The following is a 13,390-nucleotide window of genomic DNA, read 5'->3' on the forward strand; positions in this document are numbered from 1 at the left end:
TTGGACATGGACACAGCAAGGACTGAGTTCTCCTGACCACCAGAGTCAGCAACTGACAAAGTGCCTGCAGGGCTTTTGTTGCCATGGTGCCCTCAGCACCCTGACTGATGTCACAGAGTTGCTGGTTCTGGGTGCTGGGTCAAGGTTGAGAGAGACCTCTGGAGATCATCAGGTCCAACTCCCTCTGCTCCAGCAGGGCACCCCCAGCAGCTTGCCCAGCAGCACAGTGCCTGGGGGGGTTGGAAGCTCTCCACACCAGGAGACTCCACAACCTCTCTGGGCAGCCTGCTCCAGGCCTCCAGCAGCCTCACAACAAACAACTTTCTCCTGCTGCTCAGCTCCAACCTCCTGCCTGCCACTCTGTGCCCCTTGCCCCTTGGCCTGGCCCTGGGCACCACTCAGCAGAGCCTGGCCCCAGCCTCTTGCCCCCCACAGCTCCTTTAGCTCTTGCTGAGCATTGCTCAGCTGCCCTCTGGGGCTGCTCTTCTGCAGGCTCTCAGCCCCAGGGCTCTCAGCCTTTGCTGCTCCCAGAGCTGTGGTTCCCCATGGGAAGGGACACTGATTACAAGGCCACCTTTGTTTTTTGACCCAGGTGCTGTATGCAGCCACATCCCATCTAGACATGATGCAGCTTGAGCTGGAATTGTGGCCCCTGCCTAGCCGTGTGCGTCAGCCTCCCTTCAGCTGGCAGCAGCCAGAACATAGTGAGATGCTCAGCCCTGCAGAGTCCCCATGCTGGAAGTGTGCTAATGGCTTAACGCGGGCACAGGAAACAAGGGTCAACCCTGCTTGAAGCAAGAACCCCAGCTGCCTCAGACCCCCTTGTCCTGGCTACTCAAGGTGATGCTTGTGCTGAAACCCTTTGCTTGAGCTGCTCAGAGTGACCATAGAATGGTTTGAGTTGGAAGGGACTTCTAAAGGTCATCTAGGCCAATCCCTCCACAGTGAGCAGAGACAGCTTCAACTACAGCAGGTTGCTCAGAGCCCTGTCTGACATGACCTGAATTGTTTCTGGGGATGGGGCTTCTGCCATCTCTAGATCATGGAATCCCAGAATGGGTTGGAAGAAAGCTTAAAGAGCATCCAGCTCCAAGCCTCTGCCATGGGCAGGGACCCCTCCCACCAGCCCAGCCTGCTCCAGGCCTCATCCAGCCTGGCCTGGAACACCTCCAGGCAGGAGGCAGCCACAGCCTCCCTGGGCAGCCTGTGCCAGAGTCTCCCCAGCCTCACTCTCAACAATTTCTTCCTCCTCTCCACTCTCAGTCTCTCCTCTCCCAGCTCAAAGCCATTGTCCCTGGGCCTGGCACTCCCAGCCCTTCTCCAAAGTCCCTCCCCAGCTCTCCTGGAGCCCTTCAGGTCCTGCAAGGCTGCTCTGAGGTCTGCCTGCAGCCTTCTCCTCTCCAGGCTGAACATCCCCAGCTCTCCCAGCCTGGCCCCACAGGGGAGGTTCTGCAGCCTCTGCTCATCTTGGTGGCCTCCTCTGGAGCCTCTCCAGCAGCTCCAGGTCCTTCTTGTGCTGGGGGCCCCAGAGCTGGAGGCAGTGCTGCAGGTGGGCTCTGAGCAGAGCAGATCAGAGGGGCAGAATCCCCTCCCTGTGCTGCTGCTCTCCCTGCTCTGGCTGCAGCTCAGCACTCAGCTGCCTGCAAGGCTCAAATCTCAGAGCCCATTTGCCAGGCTGCTCAGGGTGAAGCTGGTGCTCAAATCATCTCTGAAGTATCACAGAGTGTTAGGGATTGGAAGGTACCCCCAGAGATCATCCAGTCCAACCCCCCTGCCAGAGCAGGGTCACTCAGGAACTCATTCAGGTGGAATCTCTACAGAGGAGACTCCACAGCCTCTCTGGGCAGCCTGCTCCAGGGCTCGGCACCCTCACACTAAAGAAGTTTCTCCTCCTGTTGAGGTGGAACCTCCTGGGTTCCAGCTTGTACCTGTTGTTCCTTGCCCCCTCACAGGGCACCACCAAAATGAGCCTTGGCCCCCACCTCTCAGGTGTTTATAAGCATTGATAATTTCCCCTCTCAGCCTTCTCCTCTCAAATAGAGTAACTGTGGCCATTTGCCTTTGCATCCTGCAGGACATCTGGATCCCCTAAGCACCACAGACCCGTTTTTGTCTTCTTCCTGTGCATCAGCTGATACAAAGCCCTGCAAGCGAGTGTCTGAGCAGAGGACTCCCCAGGCCGGGGCTGCGGGTACTGGAGGAACGCCGCTGACGCCGCGCTCAAAAGTAAGTATTTTTATTTCAACTCTATAAAGTATACAACAGGCACTCGGCAATTACAGCTGCAGGGAAAGTACAGAGCAGAGACCAAAGCAGTCAAGGTGTAGGAGAAACAAAGAGGGCTTCAACCTACACCCAAAGAGTGCCACCGGTGGGTGACCGGCCGCTCATTTGGCCGACGAAACCTTGTTCAGATCAAGAAGAAAACTAGAGAAAACAAGAATATAAAACCAAGGGCTCGTGTAAAAACAGCAGAAATTGGGACTGGGGATGAGAGGCAGCTCCCAGTGTAATTTCTCCTTTGGCCAATAAAGCCCTAAACCCACCCAAGCCTCAGCTTTATGGTTGGTTTATGCAGTCGAGGAGCTGCGGAGGATGAGGAGCTTCCAGCTTTCCATCTCCATAGGACAGGGTGCAGAGGGAAGCTGGGTGTGGAGGCGTGGGTGAAAGCACGGATCCTGACCTGCTGAGTGGTGCAAATGAGCTGGGGGTCAGGACCCGGGGCTAGGTCACGCTGCTCGTGGTGTGTTTGGGTGGACTGTTCGTACCCACGCTTCCTTAGCAGGGCTTTGTAGCAGAAGAGGAGGAGGAGGCTGGCGCCGGGATGGACAGTGTGGGGGGTTGGATCTGCACAGCCCTAAAGCAAAGCTCTAAACCTACCCAAGCCTCAGCTTTGTGGTTGGTTTGCAGGGTTGAGGAGCTGTGGAGGATGAGGAGCTTCCAGCTTTCCGTCTGAGCTCCGTAGGACAACTATGGTGGATGTAGGGGGTGGACACAAGCATGGATCCTGTCTTGTCAAGTGGTGCAGGTGAGCTTTGGGTCGGGGTTTGGGGCCAGGTCGAGCTGCTGCTGTTTGGTTGGGTGTTTTGTTCATATCATAGAAGCACAGAATGGCTTAGGCTAGACCTCAGAGAGCAGCCAATCCAAAACCCCTGCCACAGGCAGGGACACCTCTCAACTAGCCCAGGCTACTCAAGGCCCCATCCAACCTGGCCTTGAACGTCTCCAGGGAGGGGGCATCCACAACCCATTCCTTTCTGATATGTGAGCAGAAGAGGAGGAGGAGGAGGCTGGCACTGGGACAGCACGACAGGGCGTTGGGTCCGCAGACCCGGGCGAGGGAAGAGGCATCAGCTGTGCAGGGCTGGGCTGGGATGTCAGAGCTGGGTGGGACCTGCAGGGCACACGTATACATTTCACAGAAATGAGTCTGCATCTCCTCAGAGGATGCACAGCTCTGGGTACAGGCGACAGAAGTAAGGGCACCACGTCATCGGTTCTGCAGCTCCTCAGAGTCAGGTAAGAAAGGCTTAGAAAGGGCTGTAAAACGCAGCAAGCTAAGAAAGGACGACAGCTTGAGGTGTGTCTGTCTCTGTCATGCAGCATAACACCAAATCTGTTTTGTCTTGTTCTTTGTCTGGGTTGATATCTAGGACGCCAGGGGTTTAAGGCACTTGCACCAATGCCAGAGAGCTAGGTCATGATCTAGAGCTGTGGGATGAGTGGACAGGACAGCTGACACGAAGTTTCATAATACTGACAATTATGACATTGATTCAAGTCTACCTCGACCTAAAAAAACATTACCCAGAAGAAAAATGGAGGGATAATGCCATGGAACACACACACACACACAACACCCCACACCACCCCCAGAGAAGGTTCTAGGCGTACCACAAATACCAACACGGAAAGACCTATTTACACAGAGGCTCCACCGTGGGCCTGCTGCTGAAGGAGGGTGTGCTGGGGGGGATGATGTGGCACTGGTGCCAAGCCAGGGCCTGGCCAAGTCAGAGCAACACCACCTTCCGCTCACCAGCGGTTTGCAGCTGCTTCCCCCTTCCAAAAACACTCAAATGCCCCAGAGAGCAAAACCAAAAAGGAGCCCAGGGAGGAAGGGCAGAAGTGGGACACAGAGGCAACCCATGGTGCTGAATATAGATAGAGATAAGGACAGACAATGTAACTCAAACGCACATACCTATAACTGAAGGAGGTTACCATCTCCCTGTGCTAAGCAGGGTGCCTCCAGAGGGGAAGGTGATGCAAAGTTGAGCAAAAATCAGCTCATGTCTGGTGGAGCTGCAGGGGTTCTCACTGTGTGTGGCATGGAGAGCAAGGGGAAGGACTCTTCAACCCCTCTGAACAGCTTTAGAGTCACAGAGGGGCTGGAAGGGACCCCCAGAGATCATCCAGTCCAATCTCCCTGCCAGAGCATGAGCACCCAGGGCAGGGCACACAGGAATGCATCCAAACGGGGCTGGAAAGTCTCCAGAGAAGGAGGGAGGAGACTCCCCAACCTCTCTGGGCACCCTCACACCAAGTGTCTCCTCACCTTCTCCCTTTAACCCCCATAACCATTGTGATTGTGCTTCCTCCTGGCAGCCCCCTTCAGTGACAACTGCATCCCAGCTGCTCAGCACCATCGCTTTGGGACCTACGCCCCTCTAGGTTTTGGTCCCAACCACCAAAGGTTTTCTCCTCCCATGTCACTGTACTGTTGAGGGGAGAAGAAGAGGCTGAGAAAAGTACCTGCCTTTGAGCCTGCCTGCTGAGATGCTCAATAGTGATCTGAGCCCTGGTACTGGCTTTCAGCACCTTCCACCCCTCAGAAAAAGCCTGAGGAGCCAGCCTGTGTTTGCCCTACACAAGCAGCTCCCCACTCTTTTCCTTGAGGAATGAACAGTGGATATAACGCCAAGTGGCTCTGCCAATGGTGTTGCCTCATCCTTGGGGAAATGAGGAAGGAAATTCAGCAGCCACCGACTGGTTTCAAAAGTGTGGTGGTGAACAGCAGCCACCATCAGTGCTGTCACAAGAAGAGAGAAAGAAACTTCTCTAGTGAATCACTTTCATCAGGAACAGCAGGGTGATGGGGTTTCACCTCGGGCAGCAGACTTCTCCTGTTCAAAGATGCATTTTCTGTGTATTTGTAGGCAAAGGCCACAGGATGACTTCCCAGCACAGGCTGAGCCTTCACCTGCCAGTGCACACAACAGTTCTTGGCTGCTCTGACGCCAAAGGAGGCAGCAACTGCTTGCTTTTTGGGGGTGTGGAGCCTGAAAGCTGAAGTTTCTTGTTGGTGAGATGGGAGAAACTCCTGGCCCCATGTAACAAAGAGGCATCCAGAGAAGGGATTCCTCTGGTAGGGCTGCAGAGACTGCACTCAGGCAAAGGAAGAGCAGTGGAAGGGAGGAAGAAGTGCAGCTGTGATGATCTTGTTCGTCCAGGAGCTGACTCAGATCCGGCTCCCCCTGCGCCTTGCACACAGTCACTGGGTCATGGACACCTCCAGGAGCAGTTTGGCCACTTAACTCCACTGACTTTGATAGAGTCACGGCAAGGGTTGGGTTGGAAGGGGCCTTGAAGACCATCCAGTGCCAAGCCCCTGCCATGGGCAGGGACCCCTCCCACCGGCCCAGGCTGCTCCAGGCCTCATCCAGCCTGGCCTGCAACACCCAGGCAGGAGGCAGCCACAGCCTCCCTGGGCAGCCTGTGCCAGGCTCTACCCAGCCTCACTCTCAACAATTTCTTCCTCCTCTCCACTCTCAATCTCTGCTCTCCCAGCTCAAAGCCATTGTGCCTCAGTCACTCCCAGCTCTTCTCCAAAGTCCCTCCCCAGCTCTCCTGGAGCCCCTTCAGGTCCTGCAAGGCTGCTCTGAGGTCTGCCTGCAGCCTTCTCTTCTCCAGGCTGAACAGCCCCAGCTCTCCCAGCCTGGCCCCATAGGTACAGCTCCCGTGGAGCTCCTTATTCTAGCATCAGGATTCCATTTTTAGGCTGCTGTTACAAAGGGAGCCACCAGACTGGCCCAGAACCACCTTTTGTCTTCATTCACTTTGTTCTGAACATGGAAGAGATGCACAGATGGAGACATCAAATCATCTAAGAAGGTGATGGAGAGTGATGCCTCCTGCTACATACTCCTGACCCAGTGGTGGAGTGGTGCTGTGCAGCCTGAGGAGGGGATGTCCATAGCACCTATACAGTACATGATGAGTCTGCAGTTTGCCCTAGGGGTTCCCAAAAGGTCAGAACTAAGTTTGGTTGTAGGCCTAACCAGCAAATAAAGAAGCCCAGTGGGCTGCTGTGGCATTAGTCACAGGACCATCACTTGAGCACTGTTTTCTATGTGGAATGAGTTGATTTGATGATTTCTTTCTTCATGCAGTTATGGTTTTGTACCAAGGGAAAGGAGACAAAACAACCCCAACCCCAAAATGTCATGTTACAGGATGGTCTCTTAGGAGAGAAGTGAGCATCAGCAGGATGGAGAGCAGTTGTGCTTTTGTGTGACCAGGCTAGAAGAGAATTCTCCCAAGCAAAGAGGGAAGGTGACATTCAGCCTTGTCACCAACACTGCTTGGAAAGGGGGAAAAGGACTATTTTTACTGCTGCTGTGATGCCAACTCTGACCAGTACTATTGTGGTCCTCTTGACTGCTCCACTGGCCTCCAGCAGAAGATCTGTGGAGTTTGAAGGGTGGGAGTAGCCCAACCCCTGCACTGTCATTAGCTACAGCACTTCATAAATTACTACTGATCCTACTCGACAGAGGCAGCAGCTGGCAGCTAGGGTTAAGTGCTTCTTACATTAGAGGTTCTCTCTCCCCTCCCACGGCTCACAGCCCAGCAAGGCCATTGCAGTGACAGGAAGCTGCTTGCTTTACTGGTGAAAGGCTTTGTGTCAGGACCACCACGTCCACTGCTAGTCCAGCTGGGAACAGAACAGAGGCACAGCACTGTTGTCCTCTCAGCAAGAAGTCCTAATGCCACTGGAGTTACTGTAGCAGCATCGATCAAGGCATCGCGGTGACCCCAGCACGAATCCTCCCGGGCGCCTTCGGCTGGGCTGGCAGCCCTGTCCCAGGCAGCTGTCCTCAGCAAGGCAGAAGCAGGTAAAGAGAAAGACACTAAAAATCTATGTCCCATCCTGAGTTGTCGTCAGGGGGTGGCTCCTCACTGTCCTCCGGGAAGCTGTCGAAATTGCTTGTGTCTGTGGGAGATGCCACCTGCAGGAGAGAGAGGAGAGGCTCAGCACAGCGACCCTCTGCAGGCAGCTCTCCCACACAGCCCTGGGCATACACAGAATCACAGTGTGGGGGTTGGAAGGGACCTCTGGAGAGCACCCAAACCAAGCCCCTCTGCCAGAGCAGGGGCACCTAAAGCAGGCTGTACAGTAACACATCCAGGTGGGCTTTGAAAGTCTCCAGAGGAGATTGCACAACCTCTCTGTGCTCCAGGCCTCCAGCAGCCTCACAACAAACAACTTTCTCCTCCTGCTCAGCTCCAACCTCCTGCCTGCCACTCTGTGCCACTCTGTGCCCCTTGGCCTGGCCCTGGGCACCACTCAGCAGAGCCTGGCCCCAGCCTCTTGCCCCCCACAGCTCCTTTAGCTCTTGCTGAGCATTGCTCAGCTGCCCTCTGGGGCTGCTCTTCTGCAGGCTCTCAGCCCCAGGACTCTCAGCCTTTGCTGCTCCCAGAGCTGCTCCAGGCCCCTCAGCAGCTTCCCAGCCTGCCCTGGGCTCTCTCCAGCACCTCCCTGCCTCTGGAACTGGGGAGCCCAGAACTGGGCACAGGACTCCAGATGTAACCTCACTCATTCAAGAAATTTGTTGCTAACTGCAGGCAATAAAAGTTTTCAATCCACAGCTTTTTGCAGAATGCCAAGGGACCTTCCCACAGCTGCCCTGCTCTGGTGGTCCAGGCCCCCAGGCTCTTTTAGCTCTGGAGGCCCTTCAGCTCAGCTACCCACTGGTACAGGAGTAACAGCCCCTTGCAGCCAGCAGGGACAGCCCCAAGCAGAGCCCCACACAACCTGCCCTGCCCTGCTGCCAGCCATGGGGCAGCTCCCAGCTCTCTGGGCAGCCTGGGCCAGGCTCTCCCCACCCTCAGCACCAAACATTTCTCCTTCTCTCCACTCTCAAGCTCCCTCTTGCAGGCCAAACCTTCCCCCCTTGGCCTGGCACAAGAGGCCCTGCTCAGCAGTCTGTCCCCAGCTTTCTGCTGGGCCCTTGGAGCACTGCAAGGCCACCAGGAGGGCTCCCTGCAGCCTTCTCCCCTGCAGGCTGCCCAAGGCCAACTCTCCCAGCCTGGCTCCCAGCAGAGGGCTTCCAGCCCTGCCAGCACTGCTGTGGCCTCCTCTGGCCCTGCTCCAACAGCTCCTTCCCTACACTGGGTAAAAGCAGCTCTGGAAATGCTCTTGGTGAAGCCAAAATCCACCAAAGCCCACTAGAGAATCAGAGTGGACACGTTCAGGCTGCACTGACTCCCTGCACAGGACAGCAGGAGTTGACACCGGATGGAAAGGAGGAAATTTGGACTTCATTGCCTTGAACCACGGTGAGCAGTGCTGCTGACTAACAGTCACTAAAATCACCTTCACAGAATCCAGAGGTCTGGATGGAGGAAAGGTTTGGATGTGCTTTGGACACCCTGCTTTAGTGGTGCCAAAGTCCTGCTCTCTTCCACCCTCTGCCAGCAACTTCTGCAGCCCCCTGGAGTTGCAAACCCCTCTTGCTCTTCCACAGCAGCTGAGAAAGCTTCTGGGGGGTCCGATTGAGCCCTTGAGCCCTGCCTGCTGCTGCAGCAGCTGCAGGACCCCGGGTGGGTGGAGCAAGGGGGTGCAGCCAAACGGGACTGCTGATGTCGTGATCCGGGTGATGCTGGGGGAGGCAGGGAGAGGCAGGGATTAAGCTGAGACGGGGAGGGAAGGCTGCGGGACTGAAGGGGCCAAGGTAATTTCGATCAGCTAATCCTGTTTGGTTTCCCTCTGCAGAGGGCTTTGTAGGGACAGAGCTCACAAAGACATCAAAGGAGGAGCTGGGCTCCAAAGGAGGCTGAGTAGAGCTGTCCCCAGCTCTGCTCCCGGTTAAACACAAACCAAGGGCTTTGCAGGTCCCGCGGGGCCGGGGGGAGGAGGGGCGGGGAATGGTGACAGCGCTAAAGGGGAAACAGAGGGAAAGGTTCATGCAGAAGAAAATGGAGATGGCAGGCAAATCACACTTGCCTTGTCAAAAGAAGTAAGAAGAAAGGGGAAAAAAGAGGAAACATCTGAGGGAAGGGGTGAAAGTGGCAGCTCCCTGCTGGCATGTGAAAAGTAGGTGAAGAAACAAGGTGAGGGAGGGAAAAACGTGCAGGAGTGAGTGATCCTGCCTGGATCTCCTGCTCTGAGGGGCCTTTCACCACAGCAGAACTGAGTCACAGCATCAGGGACCCCCAAGAAGGGACCTCTGGGCATCCCCCAGCCCAAGCCCTGCACCAGCAGGGCACCCCCAGCAGCTTGCCCAGCAGCACAGTGCCCAGGGGGGGTTGGAAGCTCTCCACACCAGGAGACTCCACAACCTCTCTGGGCAGCCTGCTCCAGGCCTCCAGCAGCCTCACAACGAACAACTTTCTCCTCCTGCTCAGCTCCAACCTCCTGCCTGCCACTCTGTGCCCCTTGCCCCTTGGCCTGGCCCTGGGCACCACTCAGCAGAGCCTGGCCCCAGCCTCTTGCCCCCCACAGCTCCTTTAGCTCTTGCTGAGCATTGCTCAGCTGCCCTCTGGGGCTGCTCTTCTGCAGGCTCTCAGCCCCAGGGCTCTCAGCCTTTGCTGCTCCCAGAGCTGCTCCAGGCCCCTCAGCAGCTTCCCAGCCTGCCCTGGGCTCTCTCCAGCACTTCCCTGCCTCTGGAACTGGGGAGCCCAGAGGTGGGCACAGGGCTCCAGCTGTGACCTCACTGGCTATGCCCCCCCCAAAGCCCCTTCTCCTGGCACAGACTCCCCACACACTCACTATGGTCTCTAATGTGATTTTTCCAAGCACCTTCAGAAGAAATAAAGCTCAGTGTCCCCACTGGCCTCCAGTGAGCTGGTATCTGGAGCTCACAACAGCCATACAGAGAAAGCCCCTGGCCAGGGAGGAGCAGGGCAGAGGAACTTACACTTGGTATGATGGGAGGTGTCAGTGTCCCTTTGCGTAACCCTTCCCAGTTAAAGCCTTCAAACCATCTGGAAAGGAAGAAAGAGAGACAGTTAGACACAGGGTAAGAATCCTTCACTCAGGGGGCTGCTCCTGCAGCCAGGCTCTTCAAGCCCTCCAACCAGCCTTCATGAGGCCTCCTGTCACCCTCAGGATCTGTGTGTTTGGGACTGAAGCTGGTTGTGTAGCAGCCCAGTGGTGGTATCACGGCACCAGCACAAATATTGGTAGCTCCCAGGGACACCTCTCCTGACTGCAGGTATCCTGGCAGATGCCCTTTGCTTTCTAGAGGGTCAATCCTTCCCATTTGAGACCCTCAAAGCCCCTTCCTCCTGGGAGAGGGGGAGCTAAGGGATGCCCTCCTCCTAGTTTGGACACCACAGGTCTGATCAAAATACAGCAGCTGAGGTAGGTGGATGAGCTCTGAACTAAACCTTCAGCCCATGCACTAAAAATGTCCTTCCAGCTCCTTTCTGTTGCTTGAGAGATGGGAGGAGGAGTAGCATGCAAGGATGAGAGGAGGTTAGGATTCGTGCTGTGGGCCTCCAACTTTTCCTTATCCCCCTCCAGCAGCATGAAAACTTGGGAGACAGCAGTGAAACTGCTCCCATCAGAGCAAGAGAGAGGATGGGCTGACCTGCTGAGGGGGGAGCAGTGTGCTGGGGAAGGGAGGTGGAGGGGCAGCTTGTAGCTGGCTGGTGGAGCAGACACTTACTTATGCTTCTGGATGTCCTTCACTCCGTTTTTCAAGTTCCCTAATCTTTCTGATGGATTGTCCCTACAAAGAGGAGGGACAAGGAGGTTATTGCCCTGGTCCTGCTGAGCAACTGCTTCCACAGAATCACAGAACTGTTTGGGCTGGAAGAGACCTGGAGGGCCACGGAGGCCCAGCCTCCTCTGCAAGTGAGGCCCAGGTGGTGGTGCCCTCTGCACTCACCTGCATAGTTTTTTAATTAGGTTAGCAGCATTTTTGGCAATCTTCTTTGGAAATTCAATCATGTCTATTCCCCTCAAGATGATGTTGTAGGTCTTCATGGGGTCTGGGCCTGAGAAAGGGGGGCTTGAGGGAACAGGGAAAAGGAAGGAGATTAGAAGCTTTGTCTTGGAAAACAGCATGAACAGAAAAGCCCAGAGCAGAACTGAGGTGGGAGAAGGTGGAGCACAACCACAATGCTCTGCCTCCTCTGATCACAGAACCACAGAACACAGCCACTTGGAAAACAAACCCCAGGCTCACCCAGTCCAACCCCGAGGCAGCACTGCAGGGTCAGCACTATGACCCTGAGCACCAGCTCCACCCCCAGGGATGGTGCCTCCAGCACTGCCCTGAGCAGAGCATTTCAATGGCTGAGAGCCCTTCCAGGGCAGAAACGTTTCCTGAGCCTCCCCTGGGGCAGCTTGGAGCCATTGCCTCTGCTCCTGTCTCTTGCCACCAAGGGGCAGAAGCTGCCCCCTCCTCACTCCAACCTCCCTGCAGGGAGCTGCAGAGAGCAAGGAGGTCTCCCTCAGCCTCCTTTCCTCCAGCCTGAACACCCCCAGCTCCCTCAGCCCTCCTCTAGCCCTGGGGGCTCCAGGCTCTTCTCCAGCCTCACTACCTTTCTCTGAGGAGGCTCCATCCCCTCAATGTCCTGGAGCAAGGGGCCCAGAGCTGAACACAACACTCAAACTTAGCCAATTCTCAGCCAAGGCCCTCTGAGAACTGTCTGGGCTTCAGGGAGGTACCAAAGAGCCAAGTGTCCCAGAGCAGCACATGGTGAGCCTCTTCTGTCCACTATGGGTGGCTTTGGGTGGCACAGCCCTGTGTGCTGGTGGCACAGGCCCTCAGTGGAGATTAAGCAGGTTTCTCTTGCTTGGACATGACAAGGGCTTAGGCCTCTGGGCCCCTTCAGCCCTAAGGGATGAGAAGATTGAGGTGGTGACTCCTCCAGCTCCTGTGTCCTTGGAATGAGTGTTGGGGATTGAGGTGAGGAGGTGCCAAGAAGCCACTGCTGCCAACAGCAGCAGTGATAGATCCATCCAAAACCAAACAAGGGAAGAGATGGATAGAGGGACTCCAAGTCTTCACAGTCTCAGTTCCACCTCCTCCTTCTCTGCCCATCACTGCACCTCCCCACCCCAGTTTGATTCCAGACCCTTTCCTTTTCCCCACCATGTTCAGCTCATTCAGGGCCAGGAATTTTTGGTGCCATTTCAGAATGCACTGAGCTCGAAGGGTATCTTGGCCACCCCCTGCAGGCACAGGGACAGCTGCAGCCAGAGTAGGCTGCCCAGGGACACAGCCAGGCTGAGCCTGAATGGCTCCAGGCATGGAGCCTCCACCACCTCCCTGGGCAGCCTGTGCCAGGCTCTCCCCAGCCTCCCTGTGCAGAGCTTCCTCCTGAGCTCCAACCTGACTCTGCCCTGCTCCACTTCCAAACCCTTGCCCCTGCTCCTATCCCCACAGCCCCTTCTGGACAGTCCCTCCCCAGCCTGCCTGGGGCTGCCCTGCAGGTATTGAACTGCAGCTCTGAGGTCTCCTGGAGCCTTCTCTTCTCCAGGCTGAACAGCCCCAACTCTCCCAGCCTAGCCCCACAGGGGAGGTTCTGCAGCCTCTGAGCATCTCTGTGGCCTGCTCCAGACCTGCTCCAGCAGGTCCATGTGCTTCTGTGTTAGATGTCCCAGAGCTGGCCACAGCATGGCAAAGACCACTCCTAAAGAGCATGCACACATCCTGGCCTGGTCCACATGGCAGCTGTGGTCACAAGTGGCACAGGCTGATGCCTGGGTTCATCAGCAGAGAACTGAGCTGCTGCAGCAGCCACCAGGCCTGGCCCTTCCTAGCTCCTAATCAGGGTGACAACAGCAGAAAGAGTGGGATCTCCGCTCCGCAGCTGTGGCAGCCCTGATGCCCATACCTGCCAGTCAGCAGCTCATACATTAGGATTCCCAGTGACCAGTAGTCTGCTGAAATCTCATGACCTTTGTTCAGGATGATCTCAGGGGCCACATACTCGGGGGTCCCACAGAAAGTCCATGTTTTCTTTCCAAATCCTATTTTCTTTGCAAAGCCAAAGTCAACCTGTGGAAAGGAGTAGAGGGGAGCACCAGGGCAGGGCAGGAGAGGGAATGTCAGCCCTAGGCTCAGCCCTCTTGAAGTGAAGCAAAGCAGAAAGGAGGGAATGTTCTCAGTAAAGCATCCTGACTCACAGAGGCAGACTCTGCTTGTAGGTT

The 13,390-nt window shown here is 56.0% G+C and overlaps 1 protein-coding gene across 3 annotated transcripts in view; it reads right to left on the reverse strand.

Annotated features, from left to right (window-relative positions):
• Positions 1 to 2,240: 2,240 nt before the first annotated feature.
• Positions 2,241 to 13,390, reverse strand: part of PRKG1 (protein kinase cGMP-dependent 1) — a 335,004-nt gene continuing 323,854 nt past the window's right edge. For all 3 annotated transcript variants that reach the window (XM_068168482.1, XM_068168480.1, XM_068168483.1), the window contains 5 exons: positions 13,075 to 13,238; positions 11,118 to 11,240; positions 10,896 to 10,958; positions 10,143 to 10,209; positions 2,241 to 7,232 (listed from right to left, as the gene is read on the reverse strand). In XM_068168482.1, coding sequence (XP_068024583.1) covers positions 7,134 to 7,232; positions 10,143 to 10,209; positions 10,896 to 10,958; positions 11,118 to 11,240; positions 13,075 to 13,238 — 516 coding nt within the window. In that variant the 3' untranslated portion in view covers positions 2,241 to 7,133. The remainder of the gene's footprint in view (positions 7,233 to 10,142; positions 10,210 to 10,895; positions 10,959 to 11,117; positions 11,241 to 13,074; positions 13,239 to 13,390) is intronic.

The sequence above is a fragment of the Melanerpes formicivorus genome, unplaced genomic scaffold (assembly GCF_026170545.1).
Source record: "Melanerpes formicivorus ecotype bairdi unplaced genomic scaffold, bMelFor1.0.p_v2 SCAF_139, whole genome shotgun sequence".
In the NCBI taxonomy this organism is placed as follows: Eukaryota; Metazoa; Chordata; class Aves; order Piciformes; family Picidae; genus Melanerpes; species Melanerpes formicivorus.